This window comes from Sorex araneus, chromosome 4 (genome assembly GCF_027595985.1).
Source record: "Sorex araneus isolate mSorAra2 chromosome 4, mSorAra2.pri, whole genome shotgun sequence".
Classification (NCBI taxonomy): domain Eukaryota; kingdom Metazoa; phylum Chordata; class Mammalia; order Eulipotyphla; family Soricidae; genus Sorex; species Sorex araneus.
The window spans coordinates 203,278,127-203,305,495 of record NC_073305.1 but is presented as its reverse complement, the minus strand read 5'-3'; the positions used below and the strand labels follow the sequence as shown (position 1 = coordinate 203,305,495).

General features: G+C 39.9%; 1 protein-coding gene across 2 annotated transcripts in view; it reads left to right on the top strand.

The window, feature by feature from the left end:
* LOC101550358 (S-adenosyl-L-methionine-dependent tRNA 4-demethylwyosine synthase TYW1) overlaps positions 1-27,369 on the top strand; it is a 206,453-nt gene that overhangs the window by 150,932 nt on the left and 28,152 nt on the right. For both annotated transcript variants that reach the window (XM_055135604.1, XM_055135603.1), the window contains one exon: positions 23,890-24,000. In XM_055135604.1, coding sequence (XP_054991579.1) covers positions 23,890-24,000 — 111 coding nt within the window. The remainder of the gene's footprint in view (positions 1-23,889; positions 24,001-27,369) is intronic.

The window sequence follows — 27,369 nt, the reverse complement described above, 5'->3', positions numbered from 1 at the left end:
TTTACTCTGTTTTCCCCATCTCTGTAGTCATCCTGTTTCCCTAATGAACTTTTTTTCATATGCCTAAAATTCAGTGCATCTCACAAAATTCACAAACCAAATTTGTGGTTTTCCTTGTTATAAATAAAACTGAACATTTGAATTCACCCGTTTTGCCTATAATTTTTGTTCTTTCAAAGACTCAGAGTTGTAGGGCTGAACACATTTGAGTATTTTTCAAAGCCTTCAGTTGTATTGCTGTGTTACTTTCCGCAGTGCTTAACTGAATCGCTGATGTGCTTTCACCTCTGTGAATGAGTAATCCCGTCTTGCTAAACTCTCGGTGCGGCATTGAATTTTGCTATTTGAAAAAAATCATTGCCAATTTGATAAGCCAAACGGTACCTCATTATTGCTTCAATTTGCATTTCTTTGATTACAAGTAACTCAGTACCGTATTTTAGGAGACCATTTTCTCTTGTTTTGACACAGCCCTAACTTGAGTTCGTCTTGAATTGCAACTGTCAAGATAAATCACTGAAATTAAAAGCTGTAGTCTTAGGATATAATAACCTCATCCAGAATATGTAACACTGAAAGCATCTAATTAGGAGTAACAGAGTTTTAACTCATAACTGCATATTTTTAAACATTTTGTTGTGGATATTTAAAAAATCTAAGAGAGTAGATAATAGATGAAATCCTTATGTAACTGTGATCTTAGACGTTGTAAGAGAACACGCAACCCGGAGATTCTTCTTCCAGCTATTTATTAAGAAACCTTCTCATGCAAACAGGAAAAAGGACGAACGAAGCATGGACTAAGGACGAACTAAGGAAAAGGAACCAGGGGGCCCTAGCTAGGCAGCTTCCCTCCTTATATACCTCTCGCTGCTTGTTTTCGCCCACGTGTCTGCGTCTGATAGGTTAGTTACAGCTTATGGGCGTGGCAAGACATCCTGTTCCTTATTAGGAATGGTTTTCGAAGCACACAGGTGTTGTTTACCAAGAAAGGTGCAATTTACAAGCACAGTGCAACTGTTGTTGCAAAGCACGGTCCCGTGGAGGCTCTCCACAGACGTGACACTTATCAGCATTACACATTTCTTATTTCTCCTTTTTTAAAATTTTACCACTGGGTAAAAAAAAAATTACCACTGGGAAAGGTACTGGAATATTTCAAATCAAATTAACTAATACTATTTTATTAATGAATATTTTTTATTCACTGTCTTCTTCCATCACTTTGCACATATTTTCTTTACTTTAGTAGTAAAATATCTTATACAGGGAAAAGTTCACAGAGCATACATGGTCAGCTTGGTGAGTTATGACAGAATGAACACACCTCTCTATCCCATAACAAACTTAAAGCTGTAGAGTATTAAGAGCATCCACTGCATTTACCTCCTGCGCCTCTCTGATCCTTAGCCTTTCTCTGACTAAAGGAATAAAACTTTTAATCTAGAAGGATTTGGACTCTGGTTTTGGACTTTAGAGAGAGATGCAATTATTATCCATCAGTCTATAACCATTAGTCCATCCATTTAGAGATGTATATTCCTTTGTGAAAATATGTATGTATTGTTTATAGATTTATTTGTAATATACACAGCTACGGGGCCGCTTCGAGGCCGCACAACATCTTATAGCCTACTTCTCTCTCTGGGAGAACCTGGCAAGCTACGGAGAGTTTCTTGACCACATGGGAGAGCCTTGCAAACTCCCCGTGGTGTATTCATATGACAAAACCAGTAACAATGCTGTGTCTCATTCCCCTGACCCTGAAAGAGCCTCCAATGTGGCATTGTTGGGAAGGATGAGTAAAGAGAAGCTTCTAAAATCTCAGAGCTAAGATGAATGGAGACGTTACTGAGACAGCTCGAGAAATTCGACGATCAACAGGATGATGATGATGAGGAGGATGATACACAGCTACAGCCAATTTTTATTTCATTGTATGTTTGTCCATGTCACTGTTAAGGAATATTGACATTGCCATTTGGAGGCACTATAAATGATCTGACAGATAATTTTCTTGTATGTGACTTTCAGAGTATGTGTGTGCTTGCTTATGTTGACTGTATATCTGTATGGAGAGAATTGTGGATTGTTCATCCACCTGTCGTAGAATGTGCCCTGGATTATTCATAGAAATATGTAAATTTACACTCCCCTTGGCACTGCTGTGGGTCTTCAGTTGTTTTGTGGTTCTGCTGCCACCTGTGTAGTGTGCAGGAATATTTTCTAGTGGTTATTCTTTGCTATTTACTTAGAGTTCTGTATCATTAATTTTTCAGAGCCCTTCTGTGGCCAGTGTTGGAGCTCAGCAGCAGAGCACTTGACCTTGCAAGTGAGAGGGAGGCCCAGGGTTTGATCTTTGCTGAACTCTGCAAAAGAGCAGAAACTTTGCAAGACGAGAAGTCTATGCAAGAGCATCCATGACTTCTGTTGATTCTTATTTTACATGATCTTATTCTTAATGCCCTGTGGGATTTATGTAGTTTGCACACTAATGGCGTATTTTTCACTCTGTGACTTGTCCCTGTATTCTCTCACTAAAAGTCGTAAGGAGGAATTGGTATTTTAATGTACTTCAGGTTATCATTCTTCCTTTCCTGTTGTGTGTTTTTAAACTGCTTAAGAAATTAGATTCATTTTGTAGAAATTTGTTATTTTTATTCTTTCTTCTTTGTGTTTTGTTTCTTTCTGTACTTAAGTATTATTTTTTTACCATGATTTTATTGTCTTTTTGGAGCTACACTGTGTTCAGGAATCACTCCTAGCAATGCTCAGAATACTACCTGTGGTGCTGGGAATCAAACCCTGGTCACTGCATGCAAAGCAAGCACTTTACCGGCTGTCTTTTCTTTCACCCTATAATTATATTTTAAGTGGGCATTCTTTCACCCTACATGAGTGCCCATTTGAACAATAGCTGTTCATTTCAAATACTGTCCTTTTCCACCCCCAATTTGGCCATAAATCTAGTACCCCTGCATATGTTTTGTTCTATTTTTGGACTTTGGACTGTTTCATTCCTGTGCTCCACTAAAAACTAACACTACTTTGCCTTAACTATAGTAGATTTATCAAATCTTGATGTCTAGTATTTTGAGTCTTTAACTTAGTTACTTGTTAAATTGGTTCCTGTCAATTAAAATTTAAAACTCTGTTTTAGATTGACTTTGCATCAGAGGTTAGTAAATATTTTAGAGTAGGCAAATGAAGCTGTAAAACGAGGGGTATTACATACTTACTAATACAAGGGAGAAAACAGTTCACAACTTACATTTATACTTTATGTTTCAAGATATAATAATTACTGAGTATACTTTTTCTGCCTTTGCTTATAATTTTTGCACATATAGTATGATAGAGTCATCTGTTGCTTGTTAGATGGAGACTAGTACTTGTAAATCTCTTGGCATGTTTTAAATGAGACAGCTTTTGGCATACACCGTGTTGGCTTCACTGTGGATTTCAAAGTCATTGTATACTTGACATCAGGATGAGGAGTGGGGGCTGACTGAGGGAGGCTTTTTGGTTAGAAGGATTGATGGCTAGAAGGAAAATCCTTTGGGTCTCTGTATGAAAATTTCAGGTGGTTTGGTATAAAAATTTAATTTTTTTTTTTTTTAATTTGAGGTACTGCCAAAAACAGTAACAATCAGTCTTTCAATGAGAGACGTTACTGGTGCCCGCTCGAACAAATCGATGAGCAACGGGATGACAGTGACAGTGACAGTGACTGTGACTTATAGTACTGTTGATAGGGTTTCACACACACAGTGATCCAACACCACGCCCTTCCCCAGAAGCCCCCTCCTCATCTCCCACCACGAGAAGCTCAGTTCTCTAGACCAATTCTCAGTGAAGATACTTTTTAAATAATAACACAGATCATGTATGGAGAAGCATATGTATTGTGGAATATTTTGCTTAGTTGGGTTCCAAAGTTACTCTTCTCGATCATCAAATGTAGTAATTATTCATACATGAAACCCATTTTTTGCTCAAGGTCATAAAACTATAAGCAGGATTTAAAAAATAAGCTATGGATTAAATTTTTTCCTGTGGACCATAGATTACCAGCCTCTGCATTATAGTATATATTTAAATCCACAAATAATGTGCATCCCTCTATTTTTATAGGCACTGTTTAATATTTCCAATTAGAATTTAATTTTTTCATTTTGTATAAATTTTGGGTATTTCTTAATTTTTCATTATAATTTTTATATAGACTCGTATGTATATATGTATATATGGTTATATACAGTATTTATATTTACTATTGCAAGTCCTTATTTTTTTATTGTTGACATCTTGGTGTTATTTTATATTATCAGATAGAACATTTCCTAAAGCTCACTTCATAATTCAAGGTTACTTATATAGGTATTTATTTATAGAGTCAGCTTATCCACTGGATTATGTTAAACCTACTTGTTTACTAAACAAATCAATTGAAGAATCAGAAGCATGAAGAAAATGTTATCTTCCTCTTAGCTTTTTTACAACCTTTGAGGTTGAATGGCTATTAAATAATCAGTGAAAATAATAGACAATTATTTATACCAAACCACCTGACAATAGACAATGCTCCTGAAGCTGAGAAAAGAGTTGCACACTTAAATCAAAAAATTTCAGAGAGGGGCTGGGGCAATAGCACGGCAGGTAGGGCGTGTGCCTTGCACGAAGCTGACCCAGGTTCGATTCCCAGCATCCCATATGGTTCCCCGAACACTGCCAGGAGTAATTCCTGAGTGCATGAGCCATGAGTAACCCCTGTGCATCACCGGATGTGACCCAAAAAGCAAAATAACAAAAAAAAAAAAAAAAAGAAAGAAGGAAATTTCAGAGATTCAGTAAAACTAAGCACAAACATTTGCACACCAAGACACATAATTACAATGACAAAAATAAAAGGTAAAGCGAATCCACTGCAAAAGAAAAGCTAACCATCATGCATCACGTATAGTGGAATCCCTATAAAACATGCTGCAGGCGAGAAGCAAGGGGAATGATGTATGTATACCAAAAGCGGAATGGAAAAGAAACCTCAAACCAATAATAAATCTACTTGGCTCAATTATCACTAAGAGCTGAAGGATAGCATAAAGAGTGTTTCAGGTAAATAAAAGTTAAAAATTCATCACCATGAAACTGGCCCTCCAAGAGATATTCGGGGGATTTTTACAAAAGGAAATGGAACTCCACTAGTCAACCCCACTTTATATGTCTCTTTTCTGGGTCACCTATGATATGAATGTTGTTTCTTTTGATGCTGTTCCAAAATATCTCTTTTGCTATCTTCATGGTATTTAATTTTTCCCCTTTGGTCTTCTTATTTGGTTTACTGCTTCATCTTTGAGCTCACTAAATCTGTTTTGGCTTTTCACTTCTGTTGATTCCCTTCCCTCTGCGGTATTTTGTAGTTCATCAACTGTATTATTTAGTTGTAAAGTTTGTGCCCCCGCGCCTGTCTTTCTTCACCAGGACCCCTCAGAGGGGATGGGTTGAGTTTCCCTCCCCACCCTGAACAGAGCCTGGGCAGCCAAAGACCTCCAGACCCCAGCCACAGCCATGCTAAAGGCCCCTCTCCACACGTTCAGATGAGCCTCACGCATGAAGGAACCGGCAGGGAAACCCAGGTGTGTAGGACCTGGGGCTGAGATCTCCAAGCCTCCTCAGATCGGGACTGGGCCTCTTCCACCCGGATCCCCCGTTTTCCATTAGCTAATCCCACCAATGGCCAACATCCAGAGACTTTAACACCAAGCTCCTGGACATCCCTCTCCCTCTCTGAGAACCTGGCAAGCTCCCCATGGCATATTCATATGCCAAAACCAGTAACAATGATGGGTCTCATTCCCCTGACCCTGATCAAGCCTCTAGTGTGGCACCGTTGGGAAGGACGAGGAAAGAGGCTTCTAAAATCTCAGGGTTAGGACGAATGGAGACGTTACTGAGACCACTTGAGAAAATCAGTGATCAATGGGATGATGATGATGATGATGATGATGATGATGATGATGATGATGAAGAAGAAGAAGAAGAAGAAGGTTTGTTTGCACTTTTCTCAGACTGTCTTATCTTTGTTTTTTGGATATTAGCCCTAGGTGTTTTTGGCTTCATCAGTGAATTGCCCCTTTCCTCCCCTCAGAGGAGCTTATTTACAGTGATCGAGCACTTCTAATCCCCCGTGTTAATCTTTAACCTTTCCCTTGTGCTTTACCTCTCCTTCTCTTAGCTACTAAATTCCCCAAGTCAGGCTTGGTTACTCATAAAATCAAACCTTCTGGTGAGTCTGGACTTTGTATTTGTGGAGAGTGATTTGCTTTTCTCTTTCCCCTATAACTTTTTCTTATTTTACTATAGAGCAATGTTCTTTGCTTAAACACAGAAAGACCAATTAATGCTATGCTCCAAGTATTTAAGAGTTAATTGACTCTATAATATATTTACTCCGAGGCATCCATCATAATTAATTGATTCAGGCTTCAGTTCCTTACACTCTAAATAGCGGGGTCCCACCAGGGGATCTCGAGATGGACCCGGGGCAAGGAGCAAATGGGACAGTCTGGAAAACATAAAGCACGGTCTTGATGGTAGCCATTATGCCTTAAGAGACAGGACCCCATGGAATAGGGAAAAAAACTAAACCTTCCTGAGGACCTAGTCTGGGATTTACGGTAAAAGCCCTGCTTGCCCAGAGAACTGAGTTTTGAAATCTGTATCTCTTACTGTGTTTATCCAAGTAACTATAAATAGTAATAAGAAGTAAACGTAATTGTTTAATATGTACTAGCAGCAAGGGAAAGAGAGAAGCAATATAGATGCCCCCGGGAGACAGCATCTCCTGGAGTTAGTCCCCTCAAGAGAAATGCCTCTGTCAAAATGCTTTATCTCTGTAAATCATCAGTCGCACCTACATGCAGTCCTGTCCGTGTGATCGATCAGATAGCCTCAGATCCTGTGCAAAGCCTACTCAGCTCTGGAATTAAACTTGTCATTTGACCATCTATCCATGAGTCCCCCCATCGTTTGGTTCCTCTGCTGAGAGGTGGTGCTCAGCCACCAAAGACTTCCTACCAAGGACCCCCGACTCACGCTTTCCTTACAGCTGGCATCCTTGGTGGGTGTGAAAGCTGTACTCACTTGAATTCACATTTGTTGAAATTCTTTTCCGCCAACAGCCTCCATTCTTTGAGCATTATTATTATTGTTATTCTATTATTATTGTTTCTCTTCCTGGCTCAGCTCTGTGGTATTAGGAATGCCTCCCAGTTTTTGTCTCTGCGTGTGAGTGTAGCTGAGTTCCTCTGTCTCTGCTGCATCTGGGGTTCCGTGAGGGGCCGGGCAGGAGCCAGGAGGCTATGAAGACGCAGGCACGGAATATGACCAGATAGTCACTTAGAGACCGAGCGTAGAGAGGGTCCAAATTCAAGAGGGCGTGGGCAGCTCAAGGTCAGACTGAGTGATGATGACTGGGAAACTCAGGCCAGAGTGGGCTTAAGAGAAGACTGGAGTGTCCATCCTGCCGATGAGCCTGAATGACCAGGGCCAGCAGATAAACACAGCAGTCAGTGGGCACGATAGGAGGGCAGCAGATGTGTATGGTGTAGTTGCTTATTCACAGTTAAATCTGGAAGGGTGAGGCCCCAGGGCTGTTTGGTCTGCCATGAGAAAACACTCTTAATTGTCTCTTCGCCTCCAGCTATCTCAGCTATTTGCAAGGTAGGTCAGGAATTAGCCCTCAAAGTCTTAGCAGAGACAATGAGATCCATTTTTAGCATCTCCCAGTGGTGGTTTATGCCTTACAGTTTCTAGCCTCCCATTCCAGTGTTGCATATATAAGATCACAGAATGAAGATCAGGGTGCCTGGTGTTCACTGCAAACCTGCCTCACCCCCCCCCCCCCCCCCACTGCTTTCCCCATCAACTCCCCAGGACAGCATTCCACACCCTAGGAATCGCTCTCTATTTATTTATTTATTTATTTATTTATTTTTGGATCACACCTGGTGATGCACAGGGGTCACTCCTGGTTCTGCACTCAGGAATTACCCCTGGCAGTGCTCAGGGGACCATATGGGATGCTGGGAATCGAACCCGGGTCAGCCGCGAAATGCCCTACCCGCTGTGCTATCACTGCAGCCCTAGGAATCACTTTCTCACTGCATCTTGTCTTGCAGTGGGATTTCTTTCTTGGTGATGGAAGGTGGTGTTCATTTGTTCCTTTTCCCAAAGCTTTGCTTTTGGAATTTCAGATTGGTCTCTGTGTAGGTTCACTCAAGGTTAAGTGTGGATTTCTCTTGATCGATCAGGAACTAAAACACAGTTCTTACTCTTCATCCCTGGGTATTTCTTATTTCTTTTTAAATGATGTCTTTTTAAAGGTAGAGTTATGTATATATTATATATTATATTGTATTTATTCTGTTATTCCTTGATGTATGCATTACGTACATAATAAATTTATTACCAACTATATAATGATATATTTGTTGACAAATTATATTTAATACTTTTCTAATTGCTAAAGTTATATAGAAATAATTTTTGTGTGTGTTGCGTATTTACCTTCTGTATCTAGGATTTTTTTGTGTGAGTGTGTTATAATTCTTGCCTCCACGTCTGGTATAATGTTAAAACTTGCAGGTACTGGTATTTTCTCAAGAAGTTTTTAATATTTCACAATTAAATCACTGTATCAATGTCATCCCGTTGTTCGTCAATTTACTTGAGTGGGCACCAGTAATGTCTCTATTACACTCAGCCCTCAGATTTTAGCAGCCTCCTTTACTCGCCTTTCCCAATGATTAAAGGCTCTTTCGGGGTCAGAGGAATGAGACCTATCATTACTGTTTTTGGCATATCGAATATGCCACGGGTAGCATGCCAGGCTCTGCACAATTAAATGCAAACCTTTTTTTATAATGGTGTACAATACTGTATTTCAGAGCATGACCTTCACCGCTCTAAAATAATGTGTAATTGTTGCCATTTCCATCTCAATATTCTAAGTTAAATTTTGCTGCTCATATTTAGAACTCTATTAAATTAAGGGAGTTTCCTTTTAGTCTTAGTGTCCTACGACTTTTTCTTAGGAATGGTTCTTCAGATTTTACTTAATGCTTTCTCTGTATCTATTGTGATTTTAATATATTTTCCAATATTCTCCTGGTGCTATAGTTGAAATTCATTGATTTTTCAGATACCAAACCACTTTTTATTCCTGAAATAAATCCAATTTTGTCATTAGGATAACTATTTTATGTAGCATGGAATTCTTTGGTATGCTTAAATTTCAAATATGTCTCCATTTTTCTTCATAATAGATTTTTAAACTATAATTTTCTTTTAAATACCTTATCATGTCTTGGCATCAGCATTATGCCAGCCTCGTGGATTGAGTAAAAAGTATAGTGTCTGCTTTTTTCTATTCCCTGGGAAAGTTATAGAACCATCCAGATTTTTTATTTCCTGTGTCAAGCTTACTGTATTTTTCTAAGATTTTATTTATTTTTTTAAATGATTGTGTAAAATCACTCAATATTTTTAGCATCATTACTATCTACAAAGACTATATTAACATTTTTTGTTCTTGTCAATACCTGTATATACATCTCAACTTTATCATTTGTTGTTATTCTTTAGAAATAATTTTTGGAATTGCTCATCTTTTCTTCTTGAGGTATAATTAATAATTGACATAATGTTTTCTAAGTTTAATACATACAACTTATTGATTTGTTACAATAAGTATGCAGTATGATCAGCAGTGCCGTTATCTAACAACTCTAAATGATTCTTTTTTGTGGTGAGAGCTAAAGTCGAAGGTGCGTATTTTTTGCAATTTTGAAGTATATAAAACAGTGCTGTGCATTAACTCTCCAAAACTTATTCCTCTGTTGTCCTAGAAAAAGCTCAGGCATAATTGAATAGAAAAGAGGGATTTTATTAGCCATGAATCAACTTAAGATGGGAAGGCCATCCACCGGGGTTGAAGGGAGAAGGGAAGAGAAGGCAGTAGAGTATCTGGTTTTATGCCCAGCAGTGGTCGGGCATCTTAACAGCTTATACATATTCTAGAAGTCTCTCAGGAAACTCTTACATATTTTTGAGGGACAATGGCAAAGAGGCACAGTTGAGGAACATAAAAAGAACATATATCGTATGTACAGAAAATAGTAGGAAAATGTCTGGGGGGGGTATGTGTTTTAAAATGGTAATACTGACCAAGAATGCTGGAGATACAAACAGGTTCTACTGGCCGGTACTGTCCAGTCAGGAGCCTTATCAGTGCAGAAGTGTTCTGGAGGTTCTGCTTTGGTCCAGTCAGAGTCAACCAAATGCAACACTATCATGTACTTTCATATACTTTTTTTGGGGGGGGGTCACACCCGGTGATGCACAGGGGTTACTCCTGGCTCTGCACTCAGGAATTACTCCTGGCGGTGCTCAGGGGACCATATGGGATGCTGGGAATCGAACCCGGGTCGGCTGCATGCAAGGCAAACACCTTACCCGCTGTGCTATTGCTCCAGCCCCTCATATACGTTTTAATTGCATATACAGTAGGTCGCTTCTCCCAGAGAGAGGCGGTCACAAGCTACCAACCTCAGGCCAGTCTTTCTCAGTTCTTCCTAAGCCCGGAGAGTCTTTCTAAAAGTTGGCAGGGAATGGGAAAGGGCAGAGTGGCCATAAAGCTTTGCCACATCTTAGAACTACTAAGAACTTAAAACTTGAAAGTATTTACTCTCTCACCAGCATCTCCCTTTTTCCAGGCCATTTGGTCACCACCATGTCACACCATTTCTACAAAATTCAACTTCTGTAGAGCTCACATTTAATTGATTGCATAAGTGTTTCTCTTTTTCCGTCTGACTTACCATAGATTGATATGCCCTCAGTGTTCATCCATGCCATTGCAAATAGGATTTTCTTTTTTCTTATAACTGAGTGTTTCACTTTGCATATAGATTAAGGATATGTAGATACATCCCATCTTCTTTATTCACTGGTGAATGAATGAGTTATCCATCCCCCTTGCAGTGGAGTAAGTTAGTTTTACATGTTATCATTGTGGATAGTGTTGCAGTAAACATGAGAATATTTCTCAGTGTCAAACTTTTATCTCTTTTAATTATGATGACTCCATTTTTTTTTAATGTTGTAAGGAGCATCCATACTGTTTTCCTTAATAACTGTATCAACTCACATTTCCATCAGTAACACACAAGTATTCTCTTTTCTTCATATTGTCACTCTTGTTAATTCAGGTTAGTAAATTGCTAAGCCACTACTTGTTGTCACTTGAGTTTTTGATGATAGCCTTTCTACTGGGTATAAGCTGAAGCATCATTCTCATTTTGGTTTCCACTTCCTGATAATTTGTCACGTTGAGTATCTTTTCATGTACTTATCCTTTTGGATAACCTTCTTGGAAAAATTGTATTTATTGGGGCTGGCGCGGTAGTACAGTGGATAGGGCGTTTGCTTTGCATGTGAGCCAATCCAGGGTTCAATCCCAGGCATCCCATATGGTCCCCTGAGCACTGCCAGAGGTAATTCCTGAGTGCAGAGCCAGGAGTAACCCCTGAGCATTGCCAGGTGGACCCAAAAAGCAAAAAAAAAAAAGGAAAAAAAATTGTATTTATTTTCTTGACCCATTTTATTCGGGGGGTGGCATTCTTAGGAAGCCCTGCCCAGTGTGACTTACCCAGAGCTGCGCTGGCCGTGAGGACCACCCTGGGAGTAACGGGGGGCGCACACCTGCAGTGGCAGGAAACAAACCCAGAGTCTCCACTTGCCAGGCGTGTACTTCAACCCTTTACACGAGATCCTAGGCTCCTTCTGCCCAGTTTTTAATTTGATTTCTCAATTTCTGAGCTCTCTGCTTTGTTCCATGCATCTGTGTCTATTTTTATGCCAGTGCCATTCAGAAGCTTTGAACTTCCAAGTTCAAGTATAAAGGCATTTTATTTTGTAATATTTGGGAGAGCGGAGGAGGCTGCACCCGGCTGTGCTCAGGGACCACACCTGGCTCTGTGCTTAGGGGCCACACCTGGCAGTCCTGGGGGGTGTTGCCAGGAGGGGATTCAGACCAGGCCAGGCTCACAGCACATGCTAGGCAAGCGTCTTTGCCTTTGTACGGTCTCCCCAGCCTCATTGTGTTTTTACTATCATGAAATCCCACTCACCATTCTTTTCGTTTATTACTTGTACTTTGAAGTACTATAAGGTAAGGATTGGTCTTTTTTTCCCTGTTTGTTTCCAGTTTAATTATTTCAGCTCTTGAACAGATCTTCGATCAATTTTGAGTTGATTCTTGGGGGCAGTGTGAGATATAGGTTCTGCTCTATGTGTGAATATTCGAATCCTTTCCCTTATTGAATGTCCTTCACCCTTATCACAACCAAATTTTCTCTATTTTTGTGGCTGTGTCTGAACTTTCACTTCTAGGCACTCCAGTCCAGTATTGATGATCATAGCCTTGAGTAGGTTTTGAGCTTAGGGAGTGTGTGTTCTTCAAAGATGTTTGTCAAAATTATTTAGACTCTGCATTTCTCCATCTTGAGGAACATCTTGTTAATTTGTTATAAATTGGCCAGTGGGATTTCTTTTTATTTTTTATTTTTTTGGTTTTTGGGTCACACCTGGCGATGCACAGGGGTTATTCCTGGCTCTGCACTCAGGAATTACTCCTGGCGGTGCTCAGGGGACCCTATGGGATGCTGGGATTTGAACCTGGGTTGGTCGCATGCAAGGCAAACGCCCTACCCGCTATGCTATCACTCCAGCCCCAAGGCCAGTGGGATTTCTGACAGGTTAAAACTTTTCTACTGGGGTGAAATATAGAGGGTGGGGCTGGCCCACACCCGGTGTTGCTCAGGGCTCACTCCTAACTGTGCTCAAGGATCCTTCTGGCGTGTTTTCAGGGGACCATACTCGGTGCCAGGCCAGGAAGGTTGGCCACGTGCAAAGCGAGCACCATAACCTCTCAAATGACAAAAATCACACATTAATTCAAATAACAGAATTAGCTGTTTCAAAGTGAAAGATTCGGTGGCATTTACATTCATAGCATTGTCAGCCACCAGCTCTCTGTCTGGTTTCTGAACATTTCCATCACTCCATAATAAAATTCTCTATCTCTTTGCTATGTTCCCTGCCCCTCCACCCCCCAGTTCCTGACGTTCATTAATCCTCTTACTTTTTCTGTGGATAGAGGAAATACCTGTTATGATATTTAATATGAGAGGATTAATGTAATTTGTGATTTTTTTTTACTTTGGGAACATCCCACTTATTCGAGATAGATAAATATTTGTAATTTGTTATGGCCGATTTAGGGTGACAGTATTTTGTTGTTTATTTCACATCTGTATTCATGTGGGATGGTAAATATTTCTGATATCTTTGTTATTTCTGATATCAGATATCTTAGGTTTAAAAATAACACTTAAGTTCAGAGGAAGGTTATGTGTTTATTTTTTTTGTAAGAGATTGAGAATATTTTTTCTTGAATTATTTGACAGAATTCACTAGTTTTTTTCTTTTTTTTTGAGCAACAGCACAGCGGTAGGGTGTTTGCCTTGCACGTGGCCGAATCGGGTTCGATTCCTCTGCCTCTCTCAGAGAGTCCGGCAAACTACCACATGACAGAGCCTGGCAAGCTCCCCGTGGCGTATTCAATATGCCAAAAACAGTAACAAGTCTCACAATGGAGATGTTACTGGTGCCCGCTCAAGCAAATCGATGAGCAACGGGTTGCCAGTGATACTGTGATTCCACCTCTTGTTAGAAGTCTTCAGTTTTTCTGTTTTCCTCTGAGCAAGTTTTCAGTAGTTTATGTGCTTCTGAGTTAATTTTATTGATTAATTTGTTATATACAGTTGTTCTGGAGCAATAGCACAGTGGTAGGGCGTTTGTCTTTCACGCGGCTGACCCGTGTTCAATTCCTCCGCCCTTCTCGGAGAGCCCGGCAAGCTACCTAGTATCTAGCCCGCATGGCAGAGCCTGGCAAGCTACCCATGGTGTATTGGATATGCCAGAGACAGTAACGAGAGATGTTACTGGTGCCCGCTCAAACAAATCGATGAGCAACGGGATGACAGTGATACAGTTGTTCATAGTATTTGCTTTTAATTCTTGTTGTGTCTGTGAAGTTTCCATTATCACCTCTACTCTTTTTCCTGTGGCGTATTATGATATGCCAAAAACAGTACCAATAATGGGCCTCATTTGCTTGACCCTGAATGCAGCAGGGACTGATGAGGATGACAGTGATACAGTGAAACTCTTTTTTTTTTTTTTAATTTTTTATTGAGTCACCATGTGGAAAGTTGCAAAGTTTTCAGGTTTAAATCTCAGTTATACAATGCTCGAATACCCATCCCTTTACCAGTGCTCATATTCCACCACCAAGAATCCCAGTATAGCTCCACCCCGCCCCCCACACACCCCTAACCCCCCCACGCCCCTAGCCCCCTCCACCCTTAGCGCCGCCCCCCCCCCGCCTGTGTAACTAATAAATTTCACTTTACTTTCACTTTGATTGCATACAATATTTCAACAAAACTCACTATTATTGTTTGGAGAGTCTCTCCCCTAAAGTCAGACCTGCTGAAAAGGAAGCATTAGATAATTTGTTTTCCATTGCTGAGGATGAAGAGGTATGAGGTCGAGTGACCACACTTAGCGGCCTCTCAGTTTTGGGTTTCTGTAATTTAGTATTTTAGTAACTAAGTCCAGAGAGATATCTTCCAGAAGTTGCATCGTTGCCAACTTGTACTTCTCAGTTACATTATATTCCACACATGAGTGCAATCTTTCTATGTCTGTCTCTTTCTTTCTGACTCATTTCACTCAACATGATACTTTCCATGTTGATCCATTTATATGCAAATTTCATGACTTCATGTTTTCTGACAGCTACATAGTATTCCATTGTGTAGATGTACCAGAGTTTCTTTAACCAGTCGTCTGTTTTGGGGCACTCTGGTTTTTTCCAGATTCTGGCTATTGTAAACAGAGCTGCAATGAACATAGAAATACATATGCCATCTCTACTCTACCGTTTTGCCTCTCCGGGATATATTCCCAGGAGTGGTATTGCTGGGTCAAATGGAAGCTCAATTTCTAATTTTTTGAGAATCGTCCATATCTTTTTTTTTTTTTAATTACTGAGAATTGTCCATATCTTTTTTTTTTTTTAATTCCCCCCTTTTTGGAAAAAATTTTATCACTGTGATCTTATTTCTATTTTTTTCTGTCATCTCTTGTTTTCATAGTCTAGGTAAAGGTTTGTCAATTTTGTGAATACTTTTATAGAAACAATTTTTGGTTTTTTCTCCATTGTTTATTTTTTTATTTTTAATTTTGTTTTGTTTTTGTTTGGAGGCCACACCTGGCGATTGTCAGTGGTTACTCCTGGCTCTGCACTTACGAATTATTCCTGTGGGTGCTCAGACGACCCTATGGAATTCTGGGGATCAAACTTGTGTTAGCCACATTAAGGCAAGCACCTACCCGCTGTATGATCGCTCCAACCCCTCCATTGTTTATTCTTTATTTTTTCATTTTACCTGTGTGCTAATCTTTATCATTTATTTCTCACTTTTAATTTGGATTGATTTAGCCTTACAGATATTTGAAGTGTGAAGTTAGAGTATTAACTTGGCATCTAGTTCTTTTTGGGTTTTTTTTTTTTTTTTTTTTGGATAATGGGCTTATGGCTTTTGGACCCGTGGTGCTCAGGGACAGGTTCTGGCTCTGCTTTGGTGCCACTTCCTGTCGTGTCAGGGGACCTTGCACTGGGACTGTACCCAGGCCTTCAGCATGCTTAGCAAACACTCATCCTATTGAACTATCTCTCCACCCTTCTTTTCTTTTCTTCTCTTTTTCTTTTTGGGCTACACCCAGCAGTACTCAGGGATCACCCCTGATGGTATAAGGCAAATACCTTAACCCTTATACAATTTTTCTGCCCCCTCTTTTTCTTTCTTAATGTGGGTGTTTATAGTTATTAATTTCTCTCTGGGCACTGTTTTTTTATATTTCATAAGTTTGGATGTGCTGTAGTTTTGTTTTCATCGAACTCATTTTCCCTTTTTCCCTAGAGAATTTTTTCTCTGCTCCATTGTTTTTTCTTGTGAGAAGAATTAATTCTACCTAAGTAGTAGTCTGATCTTTGTTCTTGAACTACTAGGAGGTGATCTCTTGATCTTTGGAATGCTTTATCTCTTAGAGGGCTGGAGCGATAGCGCAGCAGGTAGGGCATTCGCCTTGCACACAGCTGACCCCGGTTCGACTCCTCTACCCCTCTCAGAAAGACCGGCAAGCTACTGAGAGTATCTCACTCCTATGGCAGAGACTGGCAAGCTACCCGTGCGTATTCTATATGTCCAAAACAGTAATAACAAGTCTCACAATGGAGATGTTACTGGTGCCTGCTTGAGCAAATCGATGAGCAATGGGATGACGGTGATACAGACTGATATATCTCTTAGAAGTCTTTGCCTATTTGAGTTTCAGTGTAAAAAATGTTATTTATCATGTTAGGCATGCTCATAGTTTTTTGGAACATTTTTGGTTCATTAATAATTCTACTATTAATTCCTGCTTCCATAGAAAATGGTGACAAAAGTTATGGCTTTGACTCTCCAGAACGGTCTGGAAACCAGAGTTCAGCCATGAGGGCAGGATGTGATGGAATTCCAATAAAAATTCATTACACATAAGGCTAATGTGGGGGTTCCTGGTGGGTCATACCCCAACCAGCTATAAGAGAAATTGGCTGTTAATCTCATTAAAGACTCCTTATATCTGATTCGATGAACCATTTTCTCAGTGTGTAACTTGTCTCATAATACGTTTTTATTTAAAGCCTATTTTTTTTTTTTTTGATAACATAACCACCCACGGCTCCCTTTTGGCTACTGTTTGCCTATAATCCTTCCTTCACTTTCAACTCACATGTATCTTCACTCAAAAATAAGTCTCTTGTAGACAGAGCAGTTTTCTTGTTTTGTTCTGCATTTGATTATCTGTCTCTGTCTATGATGAGTTTAAAGTGATGATCAGTTGGGAAAGTAGACTTATTTCATCTCTTTCCTACATGTCATATCATTTTTATTTCTCAGTTAGTCCAGTACTTACACTCTTTAAAAAATGTTCAATTCTTTTTCTAGTGTAAAAAAAATTTGGTTTCTTCTTCATTTTCTTTTTTGTAATTTTCTTAATGGTTATGGGGATTATAGCCAAGATTTTTAATTAATAGCAATAAATTTTGAATTGAAACCAATCTAATTTCAATATTATGAGAGAACTGTTCTCATATAGCTCTCCTTACTTTAATTTCACGATTATTTCTATAAATATATAGAAATGTCCAACATCACTTGTGTCACTTGTCATCTCGTTGATCTTCAATTTGCTCGAGCGGGTGCAAGTAACGTATCCATTTGTCCCTGTCGCGTGCTAGTGTAGCCCAGTGATATCTGCTCGCTCCAGGAACAGGAAGAGCCTCAAATCATTCATTCAGGATTTTGACGAAGAAGAATGTCCAACATAGATTTGTAATTACTATTAATGTAGGCATCAATTGGAAATAAAGAGTAGTTGTAAATGAAAAATACAAATATACAGTCTTTTATATTTACCCTTGTATTTTACCTTGATGAATAACACTTTGCTGCTTCCCCAGGGAGCTTGAGGTTTATTGAGCCTCTCCTATAACAGTGCAATGGAGGCACAACTAATAATCCTATATTGCTTTTCTCTTTCCTTTATGTCATTTGTATGATTTATTTAGCAATGTCCTTTTTGTATAGACACAGGAATACAATTGATGCTGGAGTAATCTCCTTAGATGAGATTTCGTCCTTGAGTTGATCTCCTGGAGGAGTGGCCTTACCCCTTTGTTGATTTGTTAATGTTCAGCCCCACCTTTGTGCCCCCACCCTACATGATTTTTATATAAACTATGCTGTAAGGGGCTGGGGAGGTGACGAAGTGACAAAGTGACAGGATTACAAAGTTACAAGTTACAGAGTTACAAGGTGACAGGGTTATGCAGTTAGAAGGTTGGGAGAAGTCAGAAGATTACAAGGTCGGCATGGACAGAAGACAGACAGAAAAGAACACAACGGCACACATAGAAGCAGAGCACAAAGGAAGAAGATAAAAAGAGAGCACAGCAATGAAGAAAAAACAAGAAAATGAGGAGGGAGACTGAGGCTTTGGAGACTTTGAGGTTCATGAACGAGGAGACTAGGATGATGGAATTCTGACGACCAAGACTGTCTAGCTGTAAGCATGACTACGACCGACCGCGCCGTACAGGGAGAGATGGAATGACACCAGGGAGTTCATCACTCATCCTCCCTCCACCTTTTCGGAAGAGCCTGAGGGGGCCACTCCTGGTCCACCAAACGCCACCCCCATGTCCTGCCTGCGCCCAGCCTGCACACGGGCCTGCCTTTGCTGCAGCCCACCATTTCTTACTTCTTATGTATTGTATCGTGTGTTGAGTTGAGACGAAAAACTCAACCAAGAATGCCCTGACAGAGCTGGGCTTATGAAAAAGCTGATGTACCGAGCCAGAGGGAACATAAAACCCTGGTGCGAGCAACAAGAGTCTGGGAAGGCAGCAGGGTGACTTCCCAGTGGCATGTTTGCAGTGGCGATTCTCACTCCTGTCCCAGGGCAGATCTGGGCTCCGCTGTGAAGTCTCTGTTTGGCCTCTCACCCTCTTAAGGTAACTGGGAGAACTGTTTTCTTTCCAACGTTGAGGCCAGAAGGATACTTCAGTGGGCTGAGTGTATACTCTGGGTCATTCGTCATCCTCAGTCTTTGTTCAGCCACCATCTTCCCTGGGTGAGCTTCTGGTCTTCAGAGTCTGTTCTGCTTCCCCAACCGTGTGTTTCCATAGCTGTTACTTCAGCTAGCTACACCTCAGAGCTCACTGAAATTCTGTCTAAACTATACCAAGAATTTGGTGGGAGGAAATTAGAAGGAAAGACAGATAATCCCCACAGAGAAATGTTCAAAACACCTGACTATTTCACAAATATATCAAGCTGAGTGGCAAAAAATATATAATCAATTTCATTATTAATGAGCAAGTATAAAATTAAGTAGTGTAAGAGTGTTTAAAATTTAATAACTGGGCCAGAACGACAGCACAGCGGGTAGGGCATTTGCCTTGCACGTGGCCAACCCAGGTTCAATTCCTGATTGTACTTGAATGAGTTGGAGAGCCCATACTTGGAAAGCCCAGCAAGCTACCGAGAGTATCCCGCCCGCACAGCAGAGCCTGGCAAGCTACCCGTGGCATATTCGGTATGCCAAGAACAGTAACAACAAGTCTCACAATGGAGACATTACTGGTGCCCGCATGAGTAAATAGATGAACAACGGGACAACAGTGCTACAGTGCTATAGTTGAAGAATATGTGTGACCAACTCTTAATACAACACAGGTAGAATTGTGGTAAAAATGACTGGAGGGGCTGGAGAGATAATCTAGAAGATAAGGGCTCTTGCTTGCATGCAGCCAGCCTGGGGTTGACACTCAGCATCCCGGAGCATCACCAAAGAAATTCCTGAGTGTAGAGCCAGGCGTGGACCCCCAAAAGCCGAACAAATACAATTAAAAATAAGGAAAATTAGTGCGTGCATTTTTTTTTTTCTTTTTGGGTTTCACCCAGCGATGCACAGGAGTTACTCCTGGCTCTGCACTCAGGAATCACTCCTGGCGGTGCTTAGGGGGGCCATATGGGATGCTGGGAATCGAACCCGGTCGGCCACGTGCACGTGAAAAGTAAACACCCTACCCGCTGTGCTATCGCTCCAGCCCCCAAGTGTGTGCTCTTATGAAAATGACTTTGGATGCGAGGTCGGCAATATTTCTAAAGTTGAGGAGTACTTATACTCTTTGCCATGACCCTTCTACTCTTAGGTACGTCTGAGGAGAATGTCCATCCTTCTATGCATCAGGAGTAAAGTACACAAATTCTCATTATTATAAGAGACACATCACTGTAAGAAAGACACATTGGAGGGAAAACTTTCACAGATACGTGACCGTGAAATATATCTGTGGCTACACACCACCTCACGAATGATCTCACAGACACCAAATGCCCCAAGAGAGGCAAGGCATAAAGGAATAGATTCATGACAGCATTTCTTGGTAGCACCCTAAAACAGTCTAAATTCTGCTATTAAAACAACATTGATTATGATACTTAAAAGTAGAAGTAATTCAGATATTTATCAATAGAGAACTGGTTGAATTAGTTGTTTTGTATTCCTAGAGTTGAATACTAGAGAACACAGAAGTGTACAGATTTCCACATGCAGCAGTATGGATGAATTTTATAAACACAATGATGGAATAATAGGAACAAAACCCAAAAGAATGTTTGGTTCCACTTATGTAAATTTCAAGTGTAAGAAAATCTAAATTGTGGTGTGAGAGGCAGGAGTATTGGTACTTTGGGGTACAGTGAGTGGATGGCTACTAGGTGCTGGTGAGAGTTTCCTTGATGTTAATGCCTAGAGCTGTGTTTTTATATTTTTATACATTTCTCTCTGTCTTATTTTGCAGTTGTAAAGATGTAACAAAGTAAGAGATGGTCTGCTCTCACCACCTGGTTTCACATCTGAGCCTTGCTGCTTTCCGGCTGTGTAACTTGGAGCAATTTATTTAATAGCTCCAGACCTTGGTTTCGTAGCTCTAATGTGAAGATAATAATCAAGCCTATTTTCTAAGGCTTGTTATAAAGATTAGACAAATACTGGCATCTGTGCTAAGATATTAAACACTTAAAACAACAGCTGGCACTTGACAAATGCTAGCTGCGGATTCCTATTGTTATTATTGGTACCATTCCCAGCTTATTTGTGCAAAGAAATTTTGAGCTTGCATTGGAATTCTAGAACATGTAAGTCACATGACTTTCTAATGTCCATTCTCACAAACTTTTCTTTTGTTCACTTGTGTCTGCAAATTATATCACAAATTAAGCACTGGATATGTTATGGATACATATTAATGACTTGTAAATTCTTTTTTTTTTTTTTTTTGGCTTTTTGGGTCACACCTGGCGATGCATAGGGGTTACTCCTGGCTTTTGCACTCAGGAATCACTTGAAACCCAGGTCGGCCGCATGCAAGGCAAACGCCTACCCACTGTGCTATTGCTCCAGCCCCGATGACTTGTAAATTCTTTGCGCTATGTTTTGCAGTTGGTCATTACCAGCTTGCCATAGATAACATGCTGTGTTACTGCCACCAGGAATGGGTCTAAATACTACCGGATTAACATTTCTTTTTTTTTTTTTTTTTAAATGGAGCCTCCCAGCAGTGCTCAGCCAGTGATGTCTAGAAGACCCTGTGGTGCTCCCTTTTGTTCAGGTGGTAACTGAGGACAGAGAGATAAGAACAGCTCATCTCTTCTGTCTGGCTTCCAGTTTAATCTGGCTTTGGAGTTCATATTTACCCTACAGCTCTTTGCTAGGAAATTGCTCAGTTTTATATTTTTATTTGGTAATTAGCCACTTTTTCTTAATTTAATTTTTAGTTGACTTTCTTAGGTTTCCAAGAAGCCACTTAAATAATTTGCAACAATTACTTTTATTTTTGTATTCAACCCAATAATTTTTGTTGAAGCCTTATTGCTCTGATTATAACCATCAGACAAGTGCTTATAAAAGTAACAAATTATATTTGTTTGGGGTCCAAAGAGATAGCACAACAGTTAAGGTGCTTCCCTTGCACACCGCCGACCCTAGTTCTTTCTCTGGCTCGCCCAAACACCACCAGGAGAGATCCTTAAGTGCAGAGCCAGGAGTCAGCCCTGACCAGAACTCTCTCTCTCTCTCTCTCTCTCTTAAGTTTTTCTTCTTTTCTTTTGGGTGGAGGGGCGCAGTATACTGTCAGTGCTAAGGGCTTACTCTGGTTCTCTGCTCAGGGATCTGGCAGAGTTTAGGAGACCATATGATTGAACCAGATTTGTGCAAAGCAAGCATCTTAACCCTTGAGCTATCTCTCTCGTCCTAACTTATGATTTCATTACTTTTGAACTAGGAGAGAGATAGAGAGAGGGAGAGAATGAAAGATAGATAGATAGAGAGAGAGAGAGAGAGAGAGAGAGAGAGAAAGAGAGAGAGAGATCTGGAGACATTTATAGCTGGAAATAGTACTCCTATGTCTTTTCAAAATAGTGTTTTGGGGCTCTCAAGAGTAGAGTTGCTGGATATAGGGGAGCTCAATCCTTCATTTCTTGAGAAGTGCCCATCTTGTTTCCTGGGAGGGTTGAGCCTCTTGACATTATCAACACTGGATGAGGGCTCTTTGTTCTTTTTTATGTGTGCCAGTCTCACTGGTTTGAGGTGGTATCTCAGTGTTATTTTGATGATAGTGATGCAGAACATTTACGATAGCGATGCAGAGCATTTTTCTCTATACTTTTGACCACCTGTTTGTATCTTTGAGTAAGTGTCTGTTCATATCTTTCCCCATTTTCTGAAGGGTTGTTGGGTTTTAGGTTAAGTATTTGTGTTTTATCTATCTTAGATTTCAATTCTTTGTCTGATGAGTGGAGGGCAGATGTTTTCTCTCTTCCCGTGGGGTGTCTTTTTATTCTTGTCACGGAGAGATATGCCTGTTTTACTCAACATATTTATGTAGTCAGGTCTGATAGTGAAGTCTTTCATCCATTTTGAATTAACTTTTGAGCATGGTGTGAGGTAAGAGTCTGAGTTCGTTTTTTTTTTGTTTTTTTTTTTACATGTGACTGACTAACTTTCCCAGCACCGTTTGTTCCATTTCATATTCTTGGTTCCTTTGTTGAAGATTAGCTGTCTATATGGACATGTACCAAATGATCTCTGTCTGCTCTCGGTCAGAGTAATGTTGTTATGAGATGTTTGGATAAGTCTTTTGGCCTTTTAACCATTTGTTTTGGTTTCTGGAAGGGAACTATAAAATTGAAGGGCATAAACTTTTTAAAGACTCCAGTTTTTAGGAGTTGCCTTACTACCTTTCAGAACACAAGATGCTTTTAGGTTACAATATAAGCTTTATTCACAGCTTCATTTTCTGCTGTTTCAGTTAACTGTGGTTCAAAAATATTATGCTTAATAAGATATTTTGAGGGAGGACCACATTCATATGCCTTTTATTGTAGTACACTGTTATAATTGTTCTATTGTGTTATTATATTGTTAATATCTTATTGTGCTTTATTTATATTCAAGCTTTGTTACAGCTGTGTGTATATATATATATATAGCAAAAAAGTGTGTACTGGCACTGTGTGCCCTGGTACTGTGGTTCCAGGCATCACTGGGGTTTTAGAGTATATGCTCTGGATATAAGGGGTTCTACTGTGTATTGTAAGTAAATGGGAATCTTCACAGTTCATAAGTGTGCTTTTTCTGCCAATAAGACTTCATTAAATAATGATAAAGCCAGAAGGCAAAGACAAGAGTAATTTGAAATATTTGTCATAAAAAAAAACTGAAAGCCTGAAGCATGTTGACCTAATTTTCCAGTCTAAAACTGTTCAGTTAACTTACTATTTATTCCTTACCACTTCTAACTCAGTGTGTGTTGTTGAACACTTAAATGGTATCAGATATTGTGAGGAAGAGGGGGGAAAAATCAGCTAATATTTGTTCCCTCATGTGGCTCATGGGATACTAGCTACACTTTTTTCTGCTTTTTCGTCTTTCTACCACCTGTAGCTTCAGTTTATAGATGCTCATACTGGACTTTGCCTTCCCTGGGATATCTCTGAGTTAGACACAGTTGAGGATCTTCCTAGGTGACTGACTCATATGACTTCCATTAGTAAATTTAAAAAACGAACTTTTCCTTTGTTTCAGCGACAGCGCACTGTGTACAGACTGACCCTGGTGAAGGCGTGGAATGTGGATGAACTGCAGGCGTATGCTGAGCTCGTGTCCCTGGGGAGTCCTGACTTCATTGAAGTCAAGGTGTGCACATTTCTCGTGATGTTTTGCTGATCACGGTGAAGCTGAAATTTTTTTGAAGCTTCCTTGGTGGGCCCCGATATTTATCCATTGAGAAATATTAATGACTTTTTCACTGCTCGGACACTAGAAATAATAGTAGTAAAGATGAAACTCTTGATCTTATGAAGCGTATATATTTTAGTGAAAGGTGAACTATCAAAAAAGAATATGTAACACAGATAACGAATATGGAGTAACACATAGTATTATATGATAACATGGCATGCTAAAAATAAGAGTTTAGAGAGAGTAATTGAGTTTTTTAAATAAACTTTTAGAAAATTTTAAACATACACAGAAGTCGAGAGCTGAACCTTAAGATGGGTAGACCCCATCCATATAATTGACATAAGACATTGGATTCGCCCAGGCATACAGCATTATGGTCTGACATTTGTATATGTTGTGAAAAGACTACCAGAATCATCTAGTCAACATCCATCGCCAGAGTTAAATATTTTTCTTGCTATGACAACTTTGAGATCTGCTCTCCAAGTACTTGCAAACATACGCTATTGTGATCACCATGCTCACTTCTCCAGGATTTATTTATTTTATAACTGAAGTGTGTAGTTTTGACCACCTTAGTCCATTTGACACATTCTCTATTCTCGTGTCTGGCAACCACAGTCTGTTTTTCGTAGCTGTGAATTCCTGGGAGGGAAGGGGTGTGGGTGTCTGTGTCTAAGTCTCATTTAAACAGTATTTTTGAATGAGGAACCAGACAAGGATCATTCACTGTAATTGGATTATTTTTCTCTTAAATTGCTTTGAACTGTTAGTTCCTCACCCATGTGTTTCTTTTCCCCTACAATTAATTTTGTTGCAGGAAATGGATTATTTTTCCTGGGTGGTATTTTCCCCCCATCATTCTGGTTTCATTTTCTTTTGCCCCCTTGTTTCCTGTATTTGATAATCAAAAGAAAGATTGATCAGATCCACGTGTGTGAATGTTTGCTGGCACTTTAGGCATTGGTGTGCTCCCGGCACGCAATTCCTGATTGTGTCTGTCACCTTTTACCAATGTTGCTTTGGAATATGAGTGAAATGAGAAGTGTTAAGGCTTAATGCATATATGTGTGTATATAATATGTAATATATAATGGGTTGGTTTAGATTTTAGAAGTAGGGAGATTTTTCTTAGATAACTTTTAAAAAAGGAAATAATATAAATGGATTCCTTTAAAAAAATGATATGTATAAGCTAATAACCTTTCTACTATGTAGATACCTATAGAGAATACCTGCCTACTAAGAAGGAACACAGTGTGCAAAGATTTGGGGACCAGAGTGTTCTGGGCAGATGGTACCGCCAGGCACAGAGGTCCTGCATGAGCTCATCAGGGAGCTTGGGGTTGGCAGTGATACAGGATGAATCATAAGCGGTCCGAGGCCAGATTTTGTTAGGCCTTTCAGACAAAGATAAAGAGTATTGGGCCTTATACTATATTTCATGGTATGCTTTTTCATTTCAATAAAATAGCAGGGTTAGGGTTTAAATAACTAGGAAAGGCTTTAAAGCTGGTGAACAATAAGATCTGATTTCTGATGTTTAGTTGGATCACTCTGTGACTACATCATGATGTAGAAGCCAACCATTTACATATAATTTCATCTAAGCAGCTGATTCAATGGCTTGGGAAAGTCGTCAGTAATATAGTTGAAGAGGAGCAGCTATGTTTGGAATACATCTTGGAAGTAAAACCAATATAACGATGCAAATGAGATGTGGGGGTGGAAGAACAAATAGTAGTAGAAGCACCTGAGTAGTTAGCTTAAGCACTTTGTAGTGTGGGAGAGTTTACTGAGATGAAAAAGACCAGTGGGGTTGGAGAGAGAGGGAAAAAAGCCCAGGTGGTAGATCCTAGCATCTGTGTGGTGCAGGGTTCAATCCCTGGCACCATGTACCCTTCCTTTAGTACCATCAGGTGTGGTCATGGTGACTATGAGTACAGCTTCTCCCAGAATCCTAATCCCTCCCAGGATAGAGCCACCCCACTAAGTATGGCCTCCGTTAAAAGAAAGACACAGTGCAGGATGGACACAAGCTTGGGAATTTAATTCTAATCCTGTGTTGTATGTTGGTCTCATTAAATTTGAGACATTTCTTAAATATACCAATTCAGGATTCATATTGACTATGTTTTATATAAGTCCTGGATTTCTTCGGATAAGACTGACCTAGTAATAATGATTTGAAAGTCATCAGCATGAAATATAGGCAGAGCTGTTTGTGACATTGAAGCTAAAGGCATCCTTAAGGATGAAATGCCATTGACCAAGCAAGCAAGCAGAATCAAAGATAAACAAATGGGACCATATTAAATTAAGAAGCATCTGCAACTCAAAGGAAATGATTGCCAGAATAGAAGACAGCCCACATATTGGAAGAAAGTGTTTACCCACCACTGCCCCAATAAAGGATTAATATCCAAAATTTATAAAGCACTTGTAGAACTCTACAAGAAAGAAAAAAAACCTATCAAGAAATTGGAAGATGAATAGATACTTCCTCAAAGAAGAAATACAAGTAGCTAAAAGACACATGAAAAAAATGTTTTTTATCACTAATCATCATGAATGTCATGAAAAAATCAAGTCATGACATCAAGGAAATGCAAATCTTAACAGTAAGATATCTCATACCACAGAGACCGACACTCATCAGAAAACAACAACAACCAGTGTTGGCAAGGATGTGGGCAAGAAGGGCCTCTCATTAATTACTGGTAGGAATGTTAACTGGCCCAGTCCTTTTGGAATACTACATGGACATTCCTCAAAAAACTAGGCATTGAGCTTTCCTATGACCTACCAATTTCATAAGGGTCCAAAAGCAAAACACAGAAAAGACACGTGTTCTTCTGTGTGCATTCCAGCACTGTTCACAGTCGCCAGAACCAACCAAGTGTCCACGAACAGATGACTAGGTAAAGAGACTATGGTATTATCAGCCATAAGAAAGGATGAAGTCGTAACGTTTGCTTTTATGTAGTTCACCTGGAGAATATTGTGGTGAGTGAAATCAGAGAGAGAGGAACAGACTCAGTGATTTCTCTCATATGTGAGATACAAAGACGAGTCCTAGGGAAACGTCACGTGCACAAAGGCAATAGAAATGAAGTGCAGGAGACCTGGTCTTTAGTGGGAGCCTTTGCCACTGGGCCAAAGGTGGAGATAAGAAAATAAATTTAGAAAGAGAACATAGGAAATTGCTGGGGGGGGGGAATGTGCCTGCCACAGAGGCCTGCTGCAGGGGGGTGGGAAGAAAACTGGGGACATTAGTGGGGGATAGTGGACACTGGTGAAGGGATTAGTGTTGGAACAGTG